The sequence below is a fragment of the Talpa occidentalis genome, unplaced genomic scaffold, assembly GCF_014898055.3.
Source record: "Talpa occidentalis isolate TD23 unplaced genomic scaffold, MPIMG_talOcc4v2.1 talOcc4.5, whole genome shotgun sequence".
Lineage (NCBI taxonomy): Eukaryota > Metazoa > Chordata > Mammalia > Eulipotyphla > Talpidae > Talpa > Talpa occidentalis.
In genome coordinates, this window is record NW_023604861.1 from 102,720,979 (window position 1) to 102,747,376 (window position 26,398).

The 26,398-nt window shown below is 39.5% G+C and overlaps 1 protein-coding gene across 1 annotated transcript in view; it reads left to right on the forward strand.

Annotated features, from left to right (window-relative positions):
- The window catches only part of SLC9A4 (solute carrier family 9 member A4), a 42,569-nt gene extending 19,331 nt beyond the window's left edge, over positions 1–23,238 (forward strand). Inside the window, exons 5-13 of the mRNA XM_037528935.2 lie at positions 627–829; positions 1,960–2,046; positions 3,942–4,012; positions 7,452–7,613; positions 13,427–13,523; positions 17,197–17,328; positions 17,999–18,086; positions 21,092–21,668; positions 23,228–23,238. Coding sequence (XP_037384832.1) covers positions 627–829; positions 1,960–2,046; positions 3,942–4,012; positions 7,452–7,613; positions 13,427–13,523; positions 17,197–17,328; positions 17,999–18,086; positions 21,092–21,450 — 1,199 coding nt within the window. The 3' untranslated portion in view covers positions 21,451–21,668; positions 23,228–23,238. The remainder of the gene's footprint in view (positions 1–626; positions 830–1,959; positions 2,047–3,941; positions 4,013–7,451; positions 7,614–13,426; positions 13,524–17,196; positions 17,329–17,998; positions 18,087–21,091; positions 21,669–23,227) is intronic.
- The last annotated feature ends 3,160 nt before the right edge of the window (positions 23,239–26,398 follow it).

Genomic DNA, 26,398 nt, shown 5'->3' on the forward strand with positions numbered 1-26,398 from the left:
AGTAGAAAACACCAAGCTGTCTTAGTCTTTACTCTCCACCCTCCATTTACTGACAGCAAGATTCTTCCATTGAGTCCTTGCCAATTTTCCTTTCTTGTTTGCATTGAAGCTGCAGAACAACCAAACCAGCCACATAAGATTTGCTCACCCTGCAGGGACCACAGTCACTGAGATGACTCATTACATCTTTAAAATTACACACCTCCTTTGTGTACTTAGTGAGAATGAGCTAATAAAAAGGGTTTTTTGCCCCCAAGTAATACTTGTCCTTTACTTAGTTTTGAAAGAAAAAAGACAAAGACAACAGAAAGAGACAAATTAAGAATAAGGAGAACACATATGCTATTTCTTATATCAAAAAGTATCAATTTTTATTACTTTAAACACACACACATACATACGGAGAGAGAGCGTGAGCACTACCAGAGAAAACTTCAACTTGAAACACTACTAGTTTCACAACTAGTAAAAAAGTAAAGCTCTAAGATACTCTGTTTGGGATGGATAATCAAGGGTGTGTGATGAAATCAGTTGCCTTCCTTGAAGGCACATACACACGATTTGGGTTTACTAGTGCTATATCTTTATTCATTCATGACCTGCTTCTCATATTTTCCACCTTCTAGGTGTATTTACTCTCTTCTATGTCAGTAACCAGTTCCGGACTTTCCCCTTCTCCATCAAGGACCAGTGCATAATTTTCTACAGTGGTGTTCGAGGAGCTGGAAGTTTTTCACTTGCATTTTTGCTTCCTCTGTCTCTTTTTCCTAGGAAGAAAATGTTTGTCACTGCTACTCTAGTCGTTATATATTTTACTGTATTTATTCAGGTTGGTAAATTTCTTTCACATTCAAATTCAGTAGATTATTTCAGGATTATGTATAAATTGGTATAGTACCTAAAAGGGAGAACAATTTGATTTTCAATTGTGCTTTATACCCATACTAAATTCCCAAATATTTCTACATCACTTTAATTTTTAAATTCTAAAATAGGCCTCCCCGGTGGCGCAGCGGTTGAGCGCTGGGTTGCGAAGCTGCCCGCAGCCTCTGCAGCGCCCATTTGATCCCTGGCCACCTGGCGAGGGTCCCACACAGCGATCAGACCTCTCCTGCCGCCCGCTGCTCCCCTCAGCAGTGTACTTCGGTCCTTCTGCCTGCTCTGCTCCCCGCTCTGGCTCTGGTGAATTCTCTCACCCTCCCGCGCTTCTGACTGTACCCAGTGCCGGGGATTGAACCAGCACTGCAGAGGCTGCGGGCAGCTTTGCAACCCAGCGCTCAACTGCTGCGCCACTGGGGAGGCCCAATAAATAAATCTTTTTTAAAAAAAAGATTAATCAATAAAACATTAAGAAAAAAATTATTCCTGGGTAACAGGTGAATGATATCTATTTTATATTGTTAAGCATGAGATTCCAATTAGAGCTAGATAGTACAAGTTTTTACCTTTGCTGAAGTTATCTCTTGGTAAACTAATAAGAGGTTATTTTAAAAGATGAAACTAAATCAGGTTTTAAAATTTAAACATAATGAATGCTGGTTTTCATTGCAGAATTTAAAAGAATTAAATAAGGACTAAAGTAAACACTGCAACATTTTTCAGTGGAGATTAGTACAACATGAGGAGATGAAACTGAAAAGTTCAAAAACTTAATCTTTGAAAGATGACTGGTGACCATCAGTCACCAGAACTAAGCATATCAGAACTAAAAACTAAGCACATAGAAGTAAGCATAGCAGCACAGTGGACTACAGTGGAGTACTATGGGTGATCTGGTGCTGGATGGTATGTGGTGGCAACACCTGATAGGGGTAGCCTAATTACCTCAATTAAAGTTACTTAATTAATTTTTTATTTTTTAAAAGTGAAAAGTTCTAATACTTTTAATAATAGATTTGCTTTCTATGATGACAGTCTTCATCCCAACAAAACCCTTTTATTTTGTTCTTTATGATCTAGGGAATCACAATTGGCCCTCTGGTCAGGTATCTGGATGTTAAAAAGACCAATAAAAAAGAATCCATCAATGAAGAGCTTCATATACGTGTAAGTTATATCTTTGTTATAATTAAAAAGTATGTAATTTTTTCCCCATTCTTCACCCATGGGGGTAATTGAGAGCTATGAGCATATGGGTTTACATGACACCAGATTTATTGCTTCTTTCTTTTCTGGCTCCACCAAGAGTGACTATACTAGTTTCCTAAAGCTATTTTGGAAATTACTACAAACTTATTGGCTTAAAAAAAGCACAAATTTGGGGCCTCCCTGGTGGCTCAAGGGGTTGAGTGCAGTGCTGTGAAACTGTCTGCAGCCTCTGGAGCATGAGTTCAATCCCTGGCCAGGGAGTTACCCACATGGTGCAGCAGACCTCTCCCATCTCACCTACTGCTCCCCTCAGCAGTGTATTTCAGTCAATCTGACTGTTCTGTTCCCTGCTCTGTCTCTGGTGAATCCTCTTACCTCCCACACCTCTGGCCTGTACTTCAGAAAAAAACCACAAATTTGTTATGTTATAGTTTTGGAGGTCATAAATTCAAAATGGGTATGATTGGGTTAAAAATCTTCCTTTCCTAGTCAATCCTGAGTCCATCTGTACCTTAATTCTCCTTTGCATATAAACTAACACATTCACAGTTTGTAGGGATTAGGACATAAGCATCTGCCTACTACAGCCCTCTGCTCCTCAAAGATTCATGTTAGTCTACATGCAAAATATATTAACTCTATCCCAATATCGCAAAGGTCTCAATTCATTGCATTATCAACTCCAGGTTGAAAACTTGAAAAATAATTGAAAAATTCTTTTCTAAATCTTAGTTCAGAAATCCCAAATTTTACCATCTAAATCAGGAATGGATGAGGTTTTGAATATAATCTATTCATACACAAATGCCTCTCTATTCTGAATATATCTTTTTACTAATTATTTTTGTTTTCTCTAAAAGTTATAATTAGTAGACAGGTATTTGGCAGATGGTATCAATAAGCATTTCACAATCATTTAATATTTTAATCTATTTTGCAGTCAACTTTAGAAATTAGTATACGCTTCAATGATTATAAATTTAAATTAATTGGAGACTAAGTTACGTTTTAAAAAGATTATGATTTCCCCCTTAAGTTCCCCCTTAAATTTTTTAAAGATTTTTATTTATTTTTTTGTGTAGAAGAACTGAGGTGTAGGCCAGAGGTTGGGGGGGGGGTGTGAGAGGATTCACCAGAGACAGACTGGGGAGCAGAACAGGTGATCTTGAAGTATATTGCTAAGGGAAGCAATGGGAGAAACAGGAGATGTCTGCTGCACCATATGTAAATTAGTTCCCTGACCTGGGATGGAACTCAGGTCGTTGTTATGGTAGTGTTTGAGACTTAACCCATAGGCCACCAGGGAGGCCCCCCTATAAACAATTTAGATAAAACAAATTACTTAATTGACTTAGATTGTGAAATGTAAATATTGAGACAAAATGATCAGATAAAAAATGAGGCATATAGATACATTTTGGTGCAAAGTATCGTAACAGAATATTGGTAGAATTGAATTTTCTGAAATTATAAATTAGATGTTGGTATGTTCTTTTCTCTTGCACTGAAGTTATAAGTAACAGTTAACTATTAAGATTTGTGTCCAGGTGATTTCAGTTATATGAAATTTCTTAAATCATTCTAGAAAAATATTCAAAAAAAAAGGGCAGGTACCTATTTTCACTACATGTTAATTACTAAGAAACTTTTCTACATGGAGTTTTTGAATCATGAATCTAAGTGAATTACTGTGAATGTCATATGTTTCAGTTCCATCAACAGGGTGATAGAAAAGAGGACATGCGCCTCCTTTAAAGCCCCATTTGTTTCCCAAAGTATGTTAACTTTTCCTTAGAATGACCCTTAGAATTGACACTTCACCAGCAACTATTTTCCTGTGTTTGATTTGACAGCTAATGGATCACTTGAAGGCAGGAATTGAAGATGTGTGTGGGCAATGGAGCCATTACCAAGTGAGAGACAAGTAAGGAGGCTGAGGATTTCACTACTTATGAAGGAACCTCAACAGATTATATCAGAATTTGAGCATATCACTAGAAAGAATCTAGAGAAGGGGACAGGAAAGATAAAAGTTCGGGAAACCAGGTCATAAACGTAGCAGGTAGAAGCCCTGGGAATGTGTAACCTGGAAAATGGAGAGCTATCTGGGGAAAAAAAGTCAACCTAGTCCTGGCAAGTTTGCTTCAGAAAAAGTTAATACCATTTACAGCATTAATTAGAGAAGTTAGATTTGATTAAAACAAAGACCAGATTCCCAAAGAAGAAGCCTAACTACAGACTTCTCGACTTTGTGAGGCTGAAAAGGGAGTTTCATGACTCATCAAGAACCTGGGAAGAAATTTCTCCATCGTTGGAGAGGCTACAATTGAAGCAGACCTTGATGCACCCTTCCCATGTAGTGATTCTACAAGATGTCAAAGTCTCTCATTTTTACCACATCTCACATTTCAGAACTCATTCTCAACCTGGATTTGGTCTTCAGCCATATTTATAAAATTACATGACTCCTAGGAGAGTTCTCTTGAGGATGAGGAACAAGAGAGTTTTGGGGTTATACACAGTTATTCGAAGGATGTAGGGGAAAGCATTATTTGAGTTAATCAAACTAGAGAAATTTCGTTTCTAGGGCTTAAGACTGCTCCCCCTAATACCTAGATGTTGGTGATGCCAAGGAAGACTGAACCTTAAAAAGACTGGCTGATGTGGGTGGCTGCATCTAAAAGAGAAGCTGAAAGCTTTTGGGCAGCTCTAGTCATGAGAGAAAATGGAGAATAGTGTTAGCAGTCCTCATCATGTTAAGGTAGAATTCAAATTATGTGAATATCCACTTATCTAGAACTTAGGTCATAGGCTTTGAAGTCTAAATCCCATAGCTTTCCCAATGAAAAAAATATTTAACATCCTTCCACTTGGTCAAATATATACTTAGTTTTCTGAACAGTGAAACAGATAACAAGAGCAATAAAACACATGCAAATGCACTCAGGGTCCTCACAATATAGTGGATGGGTAGGAGGTAAACTGGTGAGTGGGGCAGAAAGAGAGAAAGATTCTGAACAAATAATCATGAGCAATATGGGAAATGCCATAACTAAGATAGAAATGCATAGAACTATAATATAGAAATGGGAATGGGTTTGTAAAATACATGAGAATTCCAGGCAAAGAAGAATGAAAGCACACCAAGCAGCAGCAGCAGCAGTGTATTTTAACATTCAGAGGCAAGAAAAAGCTTAGCATGGTTTGGAGATGGTTAGAGGGAGTGACATAGTGAGACAAGAAGCTGGAAACACAGAGACATGTCTTTATGTATCAGAATTAAGGAGCTTTGCACAGCCATTAATACTAGTAAGTTCTGTTTGACCCTTAAAATCTTATATCTGAAGACTTTCACATAGATGAGGTGGCATAGCCATAACTTGGTTTTTGAAAGGCAAACTGCAACAGTGATAAGGAGGCTGGATTAATAGGAGGTATTGGAAGAAGGAGGCTTTAAGGGGATTTTCATATAAATATAAGAAATTTTTCATAACACTACCATCTTATAAACATGGAATAAGCTCTAAGTACCGTACTGTTCCTTATATTTTGTATGATCCCTTTAACACTCCAGTGTTATTGCTGCTCTCATTTAAAAATGAAGAAACCAACTCTATGAAGTCAATTAACCTAATCTAGAATGGAACCTTGACTTGAATTCAGGTCTAACTTTAAAATATCTTCTGTTTTTCAATGAACCATAGAGCTATCAAACCAGTAAGGTTAAGGTGGTAGCTGAAGGGATACTAAAATATTTCTGAGCTGGACATGATGACTGGTTATGGACAAGGGGAGAGAAGGGTGAGGGAAGAGAAAATAAGAATGATGATCAGATTCTCAGATTTCCAGATAGGAATCTAGCAAGAAATCAATGTCATGGTTTAATATATAAACTATAGAAGAATGATTAGAGTTAAATAATATGTTTTGTTTTAAGAGATCTCAAATATATACTCAGCTACCTTTTAGAATTCAGCCTGAAGTTCATGAAGAAGATCACGGCTGCAGATAAATGTTACAAATGTTGTGAGTGGTCAGAAAGTGTTTGGTGGCTAAAGTCATGTGCATGAGTGATTTTACTACAGGCTATGAAGAGAGAAAGCAGATTGAGGTCAGGACTTTAAGAAACTTCTGCTCTTGTGGGGTAGGTAAGGGAGAGTAAGGGCAGAGAAGACGAAGGTAAGTTGTTAGGAGGTTAGAAGGGAAGCAGGTGTGAATCAGGATGTAAAGGGCACATAGGAAATGACCCAAAGTCGTGTAAGGAGGTATTATGTGATGAGTAGGGCAAGGATAGTAGTGACCACTGATTTTGAACAATACAAGGCCAAGGTGAGCTCAGTGTGAACAGAATCAAGTAAGTTGTGATGGATGAGAAGATGATTACAGTGGGTTGAAGAACAAACAGGAACAATAGCCTGTCATGAAGAGGATGAGAAAACCAGAAGCCTGAGGAATGACCCAGTTGGGGCAAGAGTGAGCCTGGTATAAGCCAAATAGAGATCACAATGTTCAAGGAATCACAGCTTAGTAAACCCAGAGGAGACTTGAGTGATAAAGAGCTTGTCCGCCTCACAGACCAGAAAACCAATCACCAGATAATAAGCCAGCAGCCCAGGGAGTTGTGTTCCCTTCCAGAAAATAAAGCAAGCAGATGAATTATTCTTTGAATGTAAAATGATTGCAAGTGTTGAAAATTCCAACTCCAAACAAACGACTCTGACTCTGAAGGCACCATATGCCTACGTGCAGCTCAGCCTAATGGGTTGCCCAGGGGTTCGCTACAATAGTTAGCGGCCATCAGCGTCTAGCCTATTCAGTCTCCATCATTCAGACTGTCGGGACATATGTGGGTTCTCCTCCCCTCCCGTTAATTGGCAGGATTCAAAATGATCTGCAGCATAATGGGGCAAAACTACTGTAACTACTGGGCCATTTAAACTTATTGGGTTCTGGTTGAATAGCCCAGTATTACTGTAAGTGCAGCTGCCACTGTTATGAGCTATTAGAATGGAACGCTTGTTCAAAAGCCTCAACCCCCTCATTTCTGCTCTTACAATTGGAGCTGGGCTGGGCTGGGCCTCCCTGCTCCACACTTACGCACACTTTTTGCCCTGATTGCAGCTTGTCCCTTCCTTTTGTTTAGTTGAATTTCAATGTATTCAGACCAGTAGGCCGCTCTTTCTTTATTTTAAAAAGATGTATAAATTCTATGATTAAAAAATGTTTTCAAGAGCTATGAATTCCAGGCACTGTCCTGGTGTTTTCGGAGTAAAGTTAAAGAGTAGTTTGTTTTAAGAAAAATACATACTTACATAAAACATACAGAGATTAATGATTTCCAAAATGTTGGTTTTCATTTTCAGGTTCAAGAAATTTGATCATAGATATTTACGGAAAATCCTAATTCGAAAGAACCTGCCAAAATCAAGCATTGTTTCTTTGTACAAAAAGTTGGAAATGAAGCAAGCTATTGAGATGGTAGAGACTGGGATACTAAATTCCACAGCCTTTTCCATACCCCATCAGTAAGTCATTTCTGCTCTTTGATCTAGACTTTCAATGTTAGAATTCCAAGGGTCATTCTTTGTTGTTTCATTTAAAATAATACTAGGAGTGAAGAGGAAGAAATTTGAGAAGAAATCATGAAAAGAGATGAAGTTTGCATTTTTTGTAGCATGGCCCATACTCAATCTGTTTCACCTAATTTCTAAAATTTCTTCCTAGCCAAAAATGCCTATGTGTAGTCATATGACACATTATTCTGGGGGTGGGGGTTAGTCAATTTATGGAATTATAGCGTATTTCACAAGACTTTCTCTGCCTCTTCCTGATTAGAAATTTCTACTCTTTAACCCCTCTCGACTTGATTCTACTATTCCTACCACTGCCTTTCCCCTGTAAGTCATTTCTCTACCTGTGATGCTAACATTGATTTGGGATGAGTAGGGCAGCAAGAGATACAGATTGTTGGTGAGCCATTTATTTAATTATCAAAGATTCATGTATTTATGCACACAAGAACTGGGGTACAGGATTCACCAGAGACAAAGTGGGGACTAGAACAGGCAGAATGACTGAAATACACTGCTGAGGGGAGCAGCCGGTGAGGCAGGAGAGGTCTGCTGCGCCATGTGGGTAGCTCCCTAGCCAGGGATCGAACTTGTACTGCAGTGGCTGCGGATGACTTCCTAGGTTGCATCTTAAACCTTTGTGCTACCAGGGAGGCCCTGGTAAGCCATTTAAAGAGAAAGCTATGTTTGTAATCATCTCTAATGCAAAGATCTCTATGAATGTGAGATTTGCCTTGAGTGTATGTTAGATCCGCTTGGAATAGGAGCAGGGGGGCTTCACTTCTTGTGGAACAGAGGACCTTAAGGAGTTGATGTGAAGGCAAGGGGTGGAGGCAAGGGGTGGGGGCGGTATACTTCTGTTGGAGCATCTGAATTAGTCATCCCAAGATCTGGTTAGATATTTTTTAAAGTAGTTTTAACTGTGACATATTACAAGAGCTCCTTCAATGCTGTAAGAATTAAGTCACCCCAGTTTTCTTCCAAGAAATGGTTTATGAATTGGGAAGATAGTCACAATGTATAATTAGAACAAAGAACACCAGCACCTCCATCCTGTATCTTCAGCAGGTAATGATGACACTTGATCATGGGCTTTAATTATGTCCTTGTGTTTGAAAAGCAAATTGGGAGAAGAGCTAAGAATAGCTGGCATTAAAATTGTTGCTAATGCCTGGGTGTTATTTTTCATCTCTTACTTGCTAATGAATCAGAAACACCGACCTCCTTCTTAAAAGATCTGGGAAAAATCTTAACTGACATCCCTTAGGGGACCTGGGTCTAAACAGAAAGATTTTTGCCTTATTTCGCAGTGAGATTGTTTTTGTGGTTGGTTTGTTAGTTCTGATGTTGTCCATTACATGACTTTAAGGAAACTTCTTATACTAAATTGGGAATCTGCCAACAAATATTTTCAAGTCATGCTGTCCTGAGCTTTACTGGACAGCCTGAGGCAAAAGGACAAATCAGAAATACTGACCCTGTCTTTATTTAAATCAGTGACATTTTATTCATTGTGTGCGGGTTTTTTTTTTTTTTTTGCATTAACCTTTGTTTTTTAAAACATTGCATTAAATTCTTAGTTTTATTACTGACGTTTTTAGTTCCCACTTACATTTGTGCTGGAGGTGAGCACCTCCCCATAGGCCCAGCCTGTTTCTAGGCCGCCCATATGTGCCTGGACTGTGAGAGCAGACACTGTTACTGTCCCTGTCATACCCAAACAGGAGATCATGACATTAATCTTAAAAAAAGGCCACACAAATGTGTATCATCAAGTCTAGGGAGTGTTGTGAGTTTAGGAGGCAAACCTCATCTAGGCCTCAGACAAGTTGCCTGCTCACTGAGGGGTGAAGGGAAGTAAAAGCAAAGCTCTGCAGGAGGCAGCACAGGTTCAGGCACCTAAACCATTAGGAACTTCCTCCATTGGTTTGCTCACAAGTTATGTGAGCACTCGGTCTGAGAATGTCAGAGCACTTATCTCAAATGAAAATCAGTCTATTCTATGCTAAAACATCGTTTGAATCACTGTATTACATTGCTCCAGTCATATGCAACTGGCTCAGTTTCTGACCTGAAGACAATTTTTAAGCCAACTTTATTTGGAGGGAGTTACTTCCATTGAATTAATTATTTTTTGGACATTAACTCAAGATTAATAAGTGAGTCTTATAGGTTAGAGACATTCTTTTTTCCTGTAGGCCAAACCAGTTAGTTTAACTGGGTAGGAGAGGAGATTTTTATCCTGCTATTTAATTCAAACTTAGTATTTAAATTGCATGTATTTGATCTCATCAGTAATCTGTAGGACATCAGGCAAAAAGGAATTCCTCTCCTAAGATCAAAGCAGCTAATTTCTTAAAAAACAAACCTTCATACAATAATAGGAAAAAGAAGTGTGTACTCAGCTCGCTTTTTATTATTTTGTATGAGATAACAACAAAATGCACATATATTTTTTTCTTTATAAGTTTAACCAATTGTTCTACAAGGGGTTTAGATTTCCAAACTCTGTGACCCTCAAAACCCCATGACAGTGCAGATGATGTTGAATCTATGGAAATCCATTACTTTTATATACATTATTTTGTTTCAACCCCCTAAAAAAACCTATAGGTTAAGTAGAGTACATGCTTTGATTTATTGTCTTAAATATGAAGTCTCTTATTGCCAATGAGTGGTAAGATCTTAGAATATAAGAGGACAGAGATTCAAACTGATTAAAAATGTCAAAGCTTTAATGAATTCATTTAATATTAAAGGGACAATGGGCCTCCCCAGTGGCGCAGCGGTTGAGCGCTGGGTTGCGAAGCTGCCCGCAGCCTCTGCAGCGCCGGTTCGATCCCCGGCTGCTCCCCGGCCACCAGAGGAGGGTCCCACATGGCGCGCAGACCTCTCCTGCCGCCCGCTGCTCCCCTCAGCAGTGTACTTCGGTCCTTCTGCCTGCTCTGCTCCCCGCTCTGGCTCTGATGAATTCTCTCACCCTCCCGCGCTTCTGACTGTACCTAGTGCTTTTATAAATAAATAAATAAATCTTAAAAAAAAAAATAAAGGAACATTAAAATATTTATAAATTTGTAGATATCACAAGCTGTAACTATACAACTTCAAAATATTGTTTTAAAACTCCTCTAAGTTTCAACACACTGCTTATAAAAAGACATACATTAATTTATGATAGTTTAATAATTTTCAAATTGATGACATTGACTCATGTTGATCACCTGCATTCACATTTACACATTCTTATACCAGAGATTCTGGGGTTTCACTTTCATAATTGTTGTAGGGACCTGGATTCTCCTCTCTGTCACTCTTCCCTCAGTCTATACATTGTGTATCCTTGGGAATTTTTTGAAGAGACACAAGGCAACCTCACACACACAGAAGAGCTGCTGGCTACCATTGTTTACTCAGTGGACAGTCCTGCAGTCATCTTGGCATGTATTTCTCATGGATTCTTGTAGAAAGCTACAAGTCTCTTTTAAGACTGGATTCTTCTAAACGAATCAGGGTATGCATGGGATTCCTTCTTCTGGGAATTCACATTATGGTATGAATACAACATCTATTAAATTTCATATCTGTATGCTGTTAGAATTAAAGCTTTTTTTATTGTATCATCTGATTTTTAAAAGGTTAAAAGAAATGTGCGCCTTTTATTGAAATACATTTAGGTGCTAATTTTTTCCAGTTTGATTTTAATTGCCATGAAATAACCATAGAACTTTAAGGTGACAGAGATTTCCTTTACGGATAATGATTGACTGTTGTAGTGACAAGTCTTTCAGTTTATAAATTTGTTTTTATTACCAAGAGATTATTAATATTCCATTGTTTCAAGGATTTTTCTTTCTGTTTCATGATATCATCATTTTAGGAAAGATTTTGCTAACGAAATGGCATGTAGAAAACTACAGCTATCATCTTGCCAAAGTTAATAATTCCTCTGTGTAAGGTAATAGCTGCATCTTCTCCTTGTGGATCAGGGAGAGACAATACTTTGGGGATACTTGTATAACTCATCCAGCTAGCAGCCTGAATGCACCTCAACTAAGTCTGTTCCTTACCAAAGTGGTCAGTTACAACCTGGGGAGCTGCCAATATAGGTCTACTGCTATCTCGCTTAACTCCCATTTCCTTTACTAATGGATGGTTTTTCCTATTTGAACACACACACAAAAATGGAACTATTTGATTAGCTGTTCTTAATACTTAGCCATAGATTACATTCATCCAATAAAGGAATTTGTTCAGATTGTGGGAATGTGTGGGTGTATCTAAGTCAGAATAAATTTTATTTGAAGGACATTTAAACAGTTAAGTTGAAATGTTCTGATAATAATGTTTATATCACCAAGGGTGGAAACTAAATGACAATAGTGTTGATATTTGCAGTTCTGAGATATGGAAACTTTGATTTTAATGATTTTTTAGAAAGGGTATTGGTCAATTTTACAGATAGAATTGCTAAATAAATACCAGGATACTGTGATATCTAGTATCCAAGCCCTTAAAAATCTTTTACCAGTTGTACATTATTTATAAAATGTCCTTGCGATTTATGGCTATTTGCTATTATTTTGGAGAAAAAATCCTTAAAAGGTAGCCTGCAATGTAAATAATAACCACTCATTTCTGTGATCAATGATCATAATACCTTTTGCAAGCACAACTGAGTCTTTATTGATTCAGCAAAGCTGCCCCTAGGGGAAAAACTCTCAAACCTGGAAGGTTTATACCAACATGTCAAGGGAGGTGATATTATAGAAGAGTTCAGTTTTCTTTACTTCTCTCTTTTTTGTTTTTATGTTTGATAGTGACCATGTTATTCTTACAATAAAAGGTTTTTAGAAATTGCTACCACTAGATGGAAATGATTGAAATCAAATACATTTGTCACATGAGAATTCTGCACATAGCAATGCCATGACTTTGAAATCCTCTGAAGACAATTGGGCATTGACTGCTAACCTGGGAATGACTTGGTTTTTGAACCCTTTTCTTCGGGGTGGGGGCTTATAGGGAAGAAAGCTGTGGGTAGTTGGTCATGCGGAGGCAGTGGGCAGCCAGCTGCTTCTAGAATCTCACAGAGCATCCAGTGTCTTGGAGCTAGGGTGGTTTTTGTGGTGGAAATGGTCTAATAACCCTTATGAAATATGATTCTAGTTTTCTTAACAATTATTCTTTAACCAAAGATAAAATTCCTAAAGGAACAATACTGAGATAAACATATTCATAAAAATATTTAAACTTTAATAGTGTCTTCACTCAATGCTACTCAAAATGTGGGTGCAGATGGTGCTGTCTCTGAGCAGTTTGTCACCTGTCTGTGATAAGTACAGACTGAACCGAGGGTCAGCCTGGGCTGAGTCATTTTATTTCTCTTGGATCTAACAGTAAAGGATTTGGTTTGCATTTTTGTGGTATCTTTAAAAAAAATCATTTTCTGATAATAGATTCATTGCATTTTACAAATGTATCTGTTCATAACAGTCATGGAGGGAAATAGTCATTCACTACCTCAAACCCTACTTTTTAAAAAGAGAGCAATTCCCACACAAAAGCTATAGGCAAAAAACATACAAGATTTCAGAACTGTAGCTTGATACATATGCTGACATGTCAAATGTATTTACTAAAACAGTTGGAACGATTTGGTAAAAAGAGGGTTCTGGAAGTTAGAACCCTCACAACTGCATTGGTACTTTCATGATACCCTTGTCAAGAAGGAAGAATAATGCTTGACTTTCCTCCAATGGTGTTTGCAGGGCCCAGAGGATACAAAGAATCAAAAGGCTTTCTCCTGAAGATGTGGAGTCCATGAGGCACATTCTGACACACAGCATGTACCAAGTCCGCCAAAGGGTATGTATGAACATTGACTTGTCCACTTGCTGTCCTTGGAACTAGTTCTTCGGCAACCCATTCTTGTTCTCATTAGCCTCTCTAAAGTAGTCCTCTCGCTGAACAATTTCTCTATGTTTAGTTTGGGAGAACTGAAATTTCATACTTACATTTATGCTGCAAAATTGGAATCTGTGGTCAAAAAAGAAATGCAAATCCAGTACCTGACCCTAGAGGTCAGGCTGCCCTAGTCTGGAAATTTTGTGTTTTCCAGAAACATCAGGTTTCCCTTTCTTTCCAGAGAAGGTGGGCTTATCCACCAACTACAGAAAAAAGATGGCACAGGCACCCTGGAAAGTTGTCTCAGCTGACTGATTATAATAGAACTTCAAAAATTGAAAGGCTTTCAGTTAAAATATTGAAATGACAATGCTGAAAGTCTAAATAAAAGGAAACATATTAGGCATATTATTTTTCAATTTTGGAAAAAAGGTATGGAGTCTACGTTAGCACTGGGAAATGGTTCAAAGGACAGAGTAAGAAGATTTTTGTGGGGGGCGTGTGATTCTTTCTGAAACCTTGGCTTAATGAGGTCATGTTTAAAATTGTGCCCTCTAATTAAGAGTTTTTTCAAGTTTGAGGATTCAGTTGTCCACTCCAATTTTTGAGTATGATAACAAATGAATTCACTTTTTGATTATGTTATAGATCATATTCTTGAATGTACACACAAAAAATAATTTCATAAAATCATCCAGTCAGAGCTCATCATTTTTGAGTAGAAGATATTGATTTGGGGGAATCCTTGATTTGTAAGCAATGACTTATCCAAGGTCATGAAATCAGTCCCTGGTAAGAACCTATGTCTTCCACTCAGCTATCCAATACTCTTTCACATGATCCAGTGAAAGTGAATATTCTGCTCTCCTGTTTCAGAAAAGTCAATGATTAATGGGCAAGTGTCAGTGAATGCTCTGCACCTGCTAAAGGGATTGAGGTCGGCATAAATCACAGCGTTCTTAGAGGAAATACAACAGCTTCCAAATCATTCCAAGTGAAACTGTTTCAGTTAGACTATCACATGCTGCCTTAGATAAATAGCTAAAAGCTTCCTGGTCTGAAGAATGTCAGCAAGCTTAGTGAGATCCCAACTGATGCCTTATATTCAGCCTTTTCCTCACAAAGCCACAAATCTGCTTAAGTGGATACATTTCACTAAAACACAAACAATAAAGTAAAAACCAATGAAGCCAATGAGGACATCATTGTCAGCCCCACTTTGTTATAAATACCCTTTTCTGTTTTAATAAGAAATTTGACTCACTCCTATTCAAGCAAACTGAGGTTCTATTATAAATCCATATATTTTATAATGAACTTTAATCTCTTTTACATTTTTAGTGAAACTAAAAAGAAATATAGGAATTAGTTTTTTATTTCTCACTCCAGGGATCAGCCTGTGGCATCCCTGACAGTGTGTGTAAGCTACACCTCAGAGAATCCTGCTCTAGGGGTTGGAGTCTCCTGCCTTGATGAACAGTCCAGGGCCTGGCCCCTACCTTTTTCTGTACTCCCAGTCTCACTTCTCACAACACTTTGTTTTGTTTGTTTTTAAGATTTATTTATTTATGCATACAAGAGTTGGGATACAGGCCAGAGACGCGGGGGGTTAGAGAGGTTTCACCAGAGACAGAGTGGGGAACAGAACAAGCAGACTGACTGAAATACACTGCTGAGGGAGCAGTGGGCGAGACAGGAGAGGTCTGCTGTGCCATGTGGGTAGCTCCCTGGCCGACCGGGGACTGAACTCTTGCTGCAGAGGCTTCAGATTGCTTCATAGTGCTGTGCTTAACCCATTGAGCCACCAGGGAGGCCCGTTCTCACAACACTTTGAATAAACTATTTTCTTCTGTAGTAACAAACTCTCAGCTTAGCTACAGTGGCCCCTCTCACCTCCCCCTCTCAGTTCTCTCATATCTTGTCTCATGTGGTTCATCTTCCTGAAGAGAACATCCACTCATTGTTCAAGACTCAGTTCAGTGCAATACACCATTTCCACCTAAGAATGAATTAAGTACCCTTTGCCTGTTCTGTAACTCCCTGTGGATCCCAATATCTTATTGCAGGGTAAATGAGACGGTCAGGCTTTTATGCTGCTGGTCTCTTTGGCTATCATCTACACCCTTGAGTGCAGGAGGCACTTAGGAGCATGGGCACAGGGCACTCATGCCTGATGGTGGACACCTGGAGTAGGGTGTGGGCATGTGTAAGTGTGCATACCTGAGCCTGGAGGCTGAGGCTATAAGTGCAGCGCCACTCTGGCAGAAGAAACAAGAGGACAAGACGAGTGACTACAGAGAGGCAGGACTACGAGAAGAGGCCAGAGAGAGCCCAAAGAGAAAGAATAAGATTTGTAGGGTGCTGGGAGGACTGCCAGTCTACTGCCCCCCTGGCCTGCCTGCCTTGTGCATGCTGACTTATCTGAACACAAAATAGTATTTTGTGTTTCCCACCCCCGCCCCAATAGACTGTTAGTCTTTTGGAGATCAGAATTTTAACTTACCCATTTTATAAAATTATGTGCCTACCATGACACCTGGCATTAGAACATTTGCTTTATTGCTGTTGAACTGAATACTCTCAACAAAGCATCCTTTAGCCAGGATTCCAATCCCATTAACTAGCAGGACCAATGACTCAGGGGAAACTGGCACCTTGAAAAAGCAAGTTCCGGCCTCCCTGGTGGCACAAGCTGTTAAGCACAGAATTATGAAGCAATCCACAGCCTCTGCAGCACGAGTTCGATCCCCAGCCAGCCAGGGAGCAACCCATATGGCATAGTAGACCTTTCCTGTCTCACCCGTAGCAGTGTATTTCAGTCAGTCTGCCTGTTCTGTTCCCCACTCTGTCTCTGGTGTATTGTCTCACCCCCTGCATCTCTGGTCTGTGCCCCAGTCCTTGTATGCATAAATAAATAAATCTTAAAAAAAAAAAAAGAAAAAGCAATTTCCAGTTAAGTGCTTTGGAAACATGTGTCTGAACACCAGTGTTGTATCATCCAACTGGTATAAGGACAAGGAAGAAATATTTCATAAAACTAAATTGATTCAATTTGAAAGACTCTTTTTTAACCTTTTTCCTATTCTGACCTTTCTACTGTTTTGGCTTTTATTTTGGGGTCTTTATTTTTGTATATAACCTATTTCTTTTATTGGAACATGCACATTTTCCACAACTTAATATTAATGAAATCGGAATTCATCTTTTAATCAAAGCCCTCTTTCATTTTGAGAATGGTGATAATAAATGGTTGTTTTTTTTAAATGTGACTTTAATGGATAAAATTTAAAAAACAGCAATCTTATGGGAATTTCCAAAGTGTTTTCGATATTTTCCTGATCCATTTAATTCAAACAACTGCTGTGGGAGCACAGAGGTGGCCCAGGTGTGGAGCTGCAGGGCCAGCCTGAGGCACAGGCTCCTACCACAGGTGTGCCCTGGTTGGGGTGGTCTTGGTCACAGGCTTCTCGTCTTGGGGACACAGTTCACTCCTCTGTAATTGAAGCACATGCTTGAAATACCTCCGTGGTGCCCTCTTGTGCTAGTAGTTTTGATTGGTTTGTGGCTTCCTGAGGTTAAAATTCAATTTGTACTGGTCACATCATTGAGTATTGACATTCCATTCTTTCTGCAGACCCTGTCCTACAACAAATACAACCTCAAACCCCAAACAAGTGAGAGGCAGGCTAAAGAGATCCTGATCCGCCGCCAGAACACCTTACGAGAGAGCATGAGGAAAGGCCAGAGCCTGCCCTGGGGAAAACCGGTAAGGTGGAGGCTGTTGAGGCCCTGAGAACTGCACTGTCCCTGTATAGGTCTCCTCGGGTGACTGCCTTTGACAGCTAAGCAAACAAGAAGCTGAATACGAAAGTCAGAGGGTGAAGGACACCGAGACAGCCTCTTTCCCTGGGTCCAGGGTGTGGTCTGTGGGGCACATGGCAGCAAACTGCCCCCAGCTTGCGTCTGGGCCTGGAACACACTTACTGGATGAGTCCTAACCATCCCACAGTGACCAGGTACTGAGTCCTAGGACAGAGGATTAAGCTGGCTCTGGGAAGCCCTCTTTTCTCCCTAAAGGGAGAAGGGAGGAAATTGTTCTTGTCAAGATGCTTCACCTCATCTTCATGTCGTCCACTGTCCACCTGAACTGTTCTATTTGAGACCGAATCAAACCAGTCTTATTGGAAATTCTGGATAGAGGTTGGTTGAAAATAAGCTCTATCTTAATCTCAGTGGGATTGTGGAAGCAACTTTGAGAAGCTCTTCATGGTCTATCTTATCCCAAGAGGGAAAAGAAATAGAGAAGTCATTCTGCTCTCTTGAAACAAAACAAGTGGCTGCAGTATAGTCGGTAGTGGGGCCTTCACTTTACTTACCCTGTGAAGTTCTGAGCTGCAGTAGCTAACTCTGCTTTAATTTCTACTTGTTACCCACAGGCTGAGCCCAAAAACATCCGCTACCTCTCCTTTCCCTATAGCCATCCTCAGTCTGTGAGAAGAGATGTGAGGGCTACTGAGGCCACAGGTAACCTGCATGCTTGGCTCTTCTTCCTGTGTGAATGGAAAGCAAACATATTTCGTATCTGGGTCTGGTACTCCCAGGCCCAGAAAATAACCTACCAAATAGGACCTTCTACTTTTGGGGAGCAGGGAAACAGTCATTTTTAATGATCTAAAAACAATCGATTATATAAAATTTCCACAGCTTGTTTAGTTATTAACAAATATTTAAGGGCGGCTCCCTGGTGGTGCAAGGGGTTCAGCACTGTAATATGAAAGCAATCCGCAGCCTCTGCAGCACGAGTTCGATCCCTGGCTGGACAGGGAGCAATCCACATGGAGCAGCAGACCTCTCCTGACTTGCCCACTGCTCCCCTCAGCAGTGCTTTCAGTCCGTCTGCCCGTTCTGTTCCCCACTCTGTCTCTGGTGAATCCTCTCATCCCCCCGTCCTCCGCCCCCTCATCTCTGGCTTGTACTCCAGCTCTTGTATGCATAAATAAATAAATCTTTTTAAAAAAGCAAATATTTAAGATACTTTCAGTTTTTTTTAAAGATTTATTTTTATTTATACAATAGCTGGGGTATAGGCCAGAGGTGTGGGAGGGTGAGAGGATTCACTGGAGACAGAGTGGGGAGCAGAACAGGCAGACAGATGAAAGCACTGCTGAGGGGAGCAGTGGGCTTGCCATGTGGGAATCTCCCTGACAGGCCAGGAATGGAACATGCACTGCAGAGGCTGCGGACAGCTTCACAGGGCTGTGTTCAACCCGCTGTGCCACCAGGGAGGCCCAATACTTTCAGTTTTTTTAATGAATACAAAAAATGTTATATAAGAAGTATCTTGAACCATTTATGATTGATTTTTACATAAATAACCAATTATAGCCTTAATATACTTCCTAGAAGCAAACTATTTTAAGTCAAAAATTACTTATATTTGGGGCCTCCCTGGTGGCGCAGAGGTTGAGCGCTGGGTTGCAAAGCTGCCCGCAGCCTCTGCAGCGCTGGTTCGATCCCCGGCTGCTCCCCGGCCACTGGAGGAGGGTCCCACATGGCGTGCAGACCTCTCCTGCAGCCCGCTGCTCCCCTCAGCAGTGTACTTCGGTCCTTCTGCCTGCTCTGCTCCCTGCTCTGGCTCTGGTGAATTCTCTCACCCTCCCACGCTTCTGACTGTACCCAGTGCTTGTATGTATCAATCAATCAATCAATCAATAAATCTTTAAAAAAAAATTACTTATATTTAGGGGCCTCCCTGGTGGCACAAGGGGTTAAGACACAACCTATGAAGCTATCTGCAACCATTGCAGAATGAGTTCAATCCCCGGCCAGGGAGCTACCCACATGGCCACATGGCACAGCAAACCTCTTCTGTCTTGCCCGCTTCTCCTCTCAGCAGTGTATTTCAGTCAATCTGCCTGTTCTGTTCTCCACTCTGTCTGGTGAATCCTCTCACCCACCCCCCAACACTTCTGGCCTGTACCCCACTTCTTGTATGCATAAATAAATAAATCTTTTTTAAAAAGTATTTTAAAAAATTACTTATATTTAAATTTACCCTCAAGCCAACAGTGAGAAATTGTTGTTTCTGAATACTTTTTACAATCACTGTGATATTATCAGATTTTTGAGTAATTTAAAGTATTATAAGATAAAATTTATATACTATAATTAATTTTTATATATGTTTGATATTTAGTGAGGTTGGAAAATGTTTCATATTTTTAGAGAACTTTTTGGAGACATTTCTGTTTCTGCTTTTGTCTATTTTTTCTATTTGCCCTCCAACCCTATCCCTGTCTCGGTCTCTTTCTCTCTTCTCTATACTCTTGACATACCACTCCTGACCCACACATGATGTATATAAAGGCAAATGTGACAGCCTGGGGAAGAGGGATACACAGTTGGACAAGACTTTTCAAACTCCAGTCCCATCTTCACTGTGAGATGCTGAAAATATGTAACCTCTTGAGGCCTCAGCCTCTTTACCTATGACATGAAGGTCATAATTATACTGATCTCCAAGGGTTGTTCTGAGACTTAAATCACATAGTAGATGTAAAGTGACCAGCACAGTAAAAGGCACATAGCAGGTCCTCAGGGAATCAGTGCCACCATCATTACCATTATCGTGTGTCTGCCACAGTCTGTTCACCTCTCTCCTCCTCTGAAAGGAGAGCATCCAGTCATGCTTGTTTTGCCATGCATGGCTCTCTGCTGTGGCTCCCTTGCATCTTTCTCCACAATTGGCTATTTCAAGGTCAAAAGGTGAAACGTGATTTTAAAGATTTCTGTAACCAATGATTAAAAAACAAATCATGATTAAAAATCAACATTTCCATATCATGGTACCCTATAACCTTCAGTGGTTTAGCATTAGTATTACAACATAAATCGTCTTTGTGCCTGATGGCCTGGTACTTATTGCAGCAATTGATCTGATTAAAAAGAAAAGAAAACAAAACAAAAAACCTCCTTTGTTTACCTGGAGGAGAGTAACTTAATACAGAAGTTTCCATGTGCTTCTATTTATTATAATAATGCACATATGATTTCTGTTTTCTTCCCTTCTTGGGGTAACTTCATTGAAAAGGGGCAATCAGGGCCTCCCTGGTGGCACAGCTGGTTGAGTGCAGTGCTGTGAAGCTGTCCACAGCCTCTGCAGCATGGGTTTGATACCTGGCCAGCCAGCTAGATACCCACATGGCATGGCAGACCTCTCCTGCCTCTCCCGCTGCTCCCCTCAGCATTGCCTTCAGTCAGTCTGCCTGTTCTGTTCCCTGCACTGTCTCTGGTGAATCCTCTCACCCTCCTGTACCTCTGACCTGTACCCCAGTTCTTGTATGAAAAAAAATCTTTTAAAAAGTTTCCTTTAAAAAAAAAAAAGGGAAAATCAAGAGTAAGAAAGTTGAATGTAAGACAGAACCTCAGGAAGAATTCTGCTTTACTCTGAGTTCCTACCATCTGGATATCAAGTCCTAATTTTCTGACCTCAAGTTTTCTTCTTTCCTCCTATTATCATATTTTCCTAGATAATGATAGCAGTGATTCAGAACTCCTGTCCATTATGTTCAGTCCACCCCATCGAACAGGGTCGTTTCCTGATAGAAGACTGGCGCAGGACATGATCCCAATGAAGAGCCTACACAGAGAAGGGAAACCCTCCAACTTCAACTTGAGCCATCAGAGAAACCCAAGCCATGAAGAGCATGTTGGAGACAGAAGGGTGGTGATAAGGCCTAAGCCACTCTTTCATGCAGTGAATGAAGAGTATGAATCTGGAGAGGAGAGTGAAGAAGAGGCCGCCACAGTTGGGTCCAGATGGTCAGCTGCGCACAGACACAGCAGGGAACATCATAAGTCCCATAGCCCTTTGCTCCACAGAAAATAGTCTTCTGGTTCACAAGATTTTTCTGTATTTTTCATTAGTCCATCTTCCAATTATTGTGAAAGAAGAATTTTCAGAGTTCTGAGGAAACTTCTTCAGTTTACTTTTTTGAAATTATTAGACACATCTATAAGAAGCAAGGGGATTTTTTCAGAGGATTGGGTACAGACTTGCAGACTCTACCACATTCTTAGCTGGTATACTTTGCAGATGAATTTGCTGTGAGTGACAGATATTAATCACCTAAGGAATTAGTCACTAAAAATTCCTAGGAGTATGTGACCCATGTAATTTATTGAGATACAAGTGCGACTACACAGTAATCCACCTTGACTATATGTACGTGCAATTTTTAGTCAAGTTAGAACAAGGGAGAGTCTTAGAACTTGCCGGCCCAACCCCTGCCTTTACAAATAAGGGCAATTGTCCAAGGTCATGTCATGAGTTGCTGGCTTTATAAGCTGAGTGTCTTTTCTCCCAAGTGAATGCATTTGATTTTGATTTTGATAATCATTCTACAATAATTACATTTCTGAGATTTGAAATTTGTCATAACATTGCTATTTTTTAATCAGTAACTGTTCTGTTACAAAAAGAGAAGTTAGACAAACTATGGGATTAAGCTGTAAACAATGGACTTGTACTCTATTTTATGATTGGAATATTTATTTTAAAGGCAAATTTTAGAAATGAAATGGCCATAAACAGGCTTTAATAGTAATAATGCAAACAACAGATTTTTATTAGATGTGTGCTAGTAGGATATGATTATTTTACTCTCATCTTTGAAACTCCTTTTCTATTTAATTTTCTATCCTGATCATCCCCAAACTTGACCTTGACTTTTCCCTTGCCCGCTTTGCTAGATGATTATCATTCCTTCCTCCTTCCCCTTTCTCTCTTCTAGTCACCCTTCAAACGAATGTCCATTAAGTGCTATTTAATGTGCCAAATAACTTATGTATAATGACCAATGAGTCAAAGTATTATTTATCATTTTTACTTTTGATATATCTATCTCCACTTGATTTAAATCTGTGCTTCTTTAAAGGTCAAGTTCCAATGCCCCAGTTTCCTTTGAGCTGTCTTAATCCCCTTAAATAGAAGAGGTCAAATGATCCCTTCCTCCTGGATGCCTCATACCACTTTGAACATATGACGGAACTTACCTGGGAATTTTCACTTGTGCTTGTGTGACTACTCCTTTGTTCATTTTAAATTTCATTTATCACTTGTGATTTTCATATCTCAGATTTACCTTTTTTACTTTTTTTAGCTTTGATCAGTTTTTCTGTAAGGCATTATGATATCTTGCACATGGTAGGTTATCAATAAATGTTGAAGTAATGATAACATTTTGGAGCTAGAAAAGATTTTGGAGGTGTATGTCATCTTATTTTCCCGATGACAAAAATGAGGTCTTGAGAAGCTATCTGGTGCCAGTTCAGTGTGTGCTTTTCCTGAAGGATGAGGACTTGTCTTCTAGTATGGCTTATGGATGACAGTGGCTAACAAAGGACACATGCCTTCCTTCTGGATTTGTATTTCCTGACTGGCATTCACTCAGTTTCCTGCTGCAGTGGTAGAAATGATGATCGAAGGAGCCCACTGTCTTTCTTTTTCTGAATCTGAAATGCAAAATAGTTTCTAAGTTGTCTAAATATTTTGATTTTGATAAAACTGATTTGATTCTACCAAATAATTGTAATCATGCTAAAGAGGTAGAAATTATTCTAAAACCTGGGACTCTCTGTTTTTTTCTTTTTGTTTAAATAAACAGCAGCCAAAGCAACAGGAAAAAACTTCCTGGCCCATGAGAGGGAGACAGTGAGCCATGATCCTTAAACTGGAGCTAAAGATACAAAGACAGAGGAGTCACCAGAAATCACCATTCCACAGCCATGTACAAAACTGAATTTTTGAGCAATGAGTGCCTACCACCTTCACTGGACTCCTCATAACAATAGAACACCACATTGTAAAGGTTCTTCCCAAAGTGGCTGCCAAGACCTAAGGAGTAGTGCAATCCTTGTAACTCCTATTTTTCTCTGAGATGCTAGTACCATCTAGAAGAGGTCTAGCGGTTTTATTGACAAGATTGAAACTTACCCCTTCAGTTGGTAGAAGTCATTTAGGAGTTGCTTTCTCAGAGGCCATTTTGTCACCTGGACACTGTTTGCCAGGGCTGCCCAAGCCTGGGAAGAGGCCCTGCAGCTTTTGTCTGGAAGGTGTGGCAGATTGAGGACCCTAGTTGTCCTGGTAGCTCTGGAAGACTTGGGTGATCCATAGTGGAAATGGCCTCTTTGATCCATTATTATTTCAAAATGCAGTGGTATGTGATTATCACTGCATTTGCCACAGTCCACTTGGGAGGTATCCAGGGGAATGTTGTTGGTGTTTGGTTTCAGATGATGAGACTTTCCTACAAGCACCAAGCCATGCAGCAGAGCAAGTTTCCTCATTACGCAAGATCTGCTTCTTGTTTCAGGGAGAAAATAAAATCCTGTAAGGGGTGCTTCAATGGTCCACTGGATAGTGTACTGTCTCTGTTAGTGGCAGAATTTGCCCTTTTATTTTCAACTTCAAAAAGTTTGGACACAACCCACAAAATCTTAATTTTCCTTCATTAGTCTTTTGTTTTTAATTTTTCAAACCTATTCATATTGTTATCTTGCATGCTCTTGAGTTTCAGTGAACTCTGAAGTTGAATGACACAGTTTCCTCTTACCTGCCCGATACAGTGGCTTTTCACCTCAGAGGTTTTCCACACATTTTCTGACGTGTGGGATAAGGTTAATATTCTTATTCATCCTCCTCAAACCTAACAGGATGCCATGGGCACTGTCGTGTCTTAAATCAGCCTGCTAAAAGCAAAACATTGCTCACAGAATGGAATCTTTCAGAACAAAATGGAAATGAGATGCTAGACACTTTATTATGCTTCCTTCACGTGTTTTCTCTCTCAGGAAGGTCCTAAAGATCTGTACTTCTCCTCTTGGAAAAAGTTAAAGGGTCATGGAAGATGGGACTAGAATTACCACCTGAAAGTGGTGAGAGAATGACCATTCCTGTATAAGAAATGACTACTACGGCAGGCGTGTGAGCACTCACATCTTCTGCCTGCAAAATTGTTTTCAGCCTGCAGCGAAGCTCCGAGAATCCCCCCTCACCTATTCACATGCCTGCCATTCAGATCATTAAATCAATTTAGTTAGTTTGGAGCTCAGACTCTGAAGTCAAACCACTTCTATTAGCTGTGGAGACTTGGGCAAGTTATCTTTCATATGCTGAAATTTACCAATTGATAAAATAAGTTAATAGTTTACTGCCTCGTAGAATGATTGTGAGGTTTATGTGAGATAATATATGTAAAATTCTTAGCTTAGTGCTTGTTATTTAGAGCTTGATCACTAGCAGCTATATTTATTTAGGCTAGAATATATGTACAATGAGAGAGGCTATACATTGATTTGACTGTGAAGTATAAGTAACAAAACTGAGACTTTTCTGAGAAGCAGTTTGATTGACAGAAGTAAAGAACATTGAAAAACACATTCACAATTCTACCTGGTTGTGTCTCAATCTATCATCCATCAATCAATGGCAAAAACAGAGGTAAGATCTGATATGAATTCTGGTTTTTCAAAGCTTGTTTATATTTGTCAGTACCTCAGAGTTATTGCCTTTTCCTACATCAGAGGCACTTACCCTACTATACTATTTTAATCTTGGTTTATTCTCAAGGGACAATGAATTTAGAAATCCTGCCTCTGCACTACCATGGGGCTTCCCAGGTAGAAGAAAGGGGTCGGGGGGCTTTCTTTTGCTGGGGAAATAGTGGGTTTAATTCCTCAGCATGCATATTCTTTTCTGCAAGAGCTCTTCCCTCCATAAAAGTGATTCTGTTAACTTAGGAACATTAACTAGAGAGATACGTTTCTAAGAATTTTCAGCATTGAAAAAAAAATAGTTTGCAGTATGTTTCAAAGCTTTTCAAAATTAGGAAAAATAATTTGTTTTTATAAATAAAGTCAGTGAATGTGCTGTTGTTGTTGATTTTTGCAAGTGCATTTTATCAACAAATAAAATAGGTGGTTTTTTGTAGTTTTTGATTTTTTTTTCCCTGACAAAACTCTGTCAAGTATCTTATTTCTAACTCCTCCTGAGAAAACCCAGCAGCACAAACAGAAGGCTTCTTTTAGGACACCGGGCATTGTTAATTGCTAAATGGACCATAAACCAAGGGCATAAAAGCGATGCTGCTCACTCTTGTAATTAGCAAGTGATGTGTTGTTTCATCTGTGCACAATATTTGATTTAATAAATTATTTTTCTTTCTGAGACTAATGAGCTTCCAAGCCAGGGGCACTCAAATTAGTGTGACAGGTTAGACACCACAATCTCCATTACCTAGTTGTCTTCAAGTTAGGGCTTATTCAACAGAATACTGGACCCAGACTATGAATGCAGCAAGATGGATAGACTATTTATTTCCAGGCACAGTAACACAGGTCTCAAATCAAAATAGATGGCCCTAAAATCAAGATGTTTACTCTGTGTTCTAGGAAATCTGTCTTGAATAGAATAATAATAGCCAGCATTTTTAGCTTAGTCTGTATCAGGCACTATTCAAAATACCTGAATGGATAGATGGTAGTATCACCTCATTTTAAGTGAAACCACAAGGTTTTAGAGATTAAGTATCAGGTTCAAGGTCTCCCTGTTTCAAAGGAAGACCTTGGAAACCAGGTCTGTCTGGTTCAAAATCACCAACCTGAACCTTCTCCTTGAGAAGAACTTGGAACTTAACAAGTGACTAAGATCCACACATAATTACCTTTCTCATTTCAAAAAACCTAATGGGAATAAGCAGACAAACTTCATCCTACCAAAAAACAACTGCATTAAATGCACAAATCAATACAATAAAAGATGTGGTAATTTTGAAAAT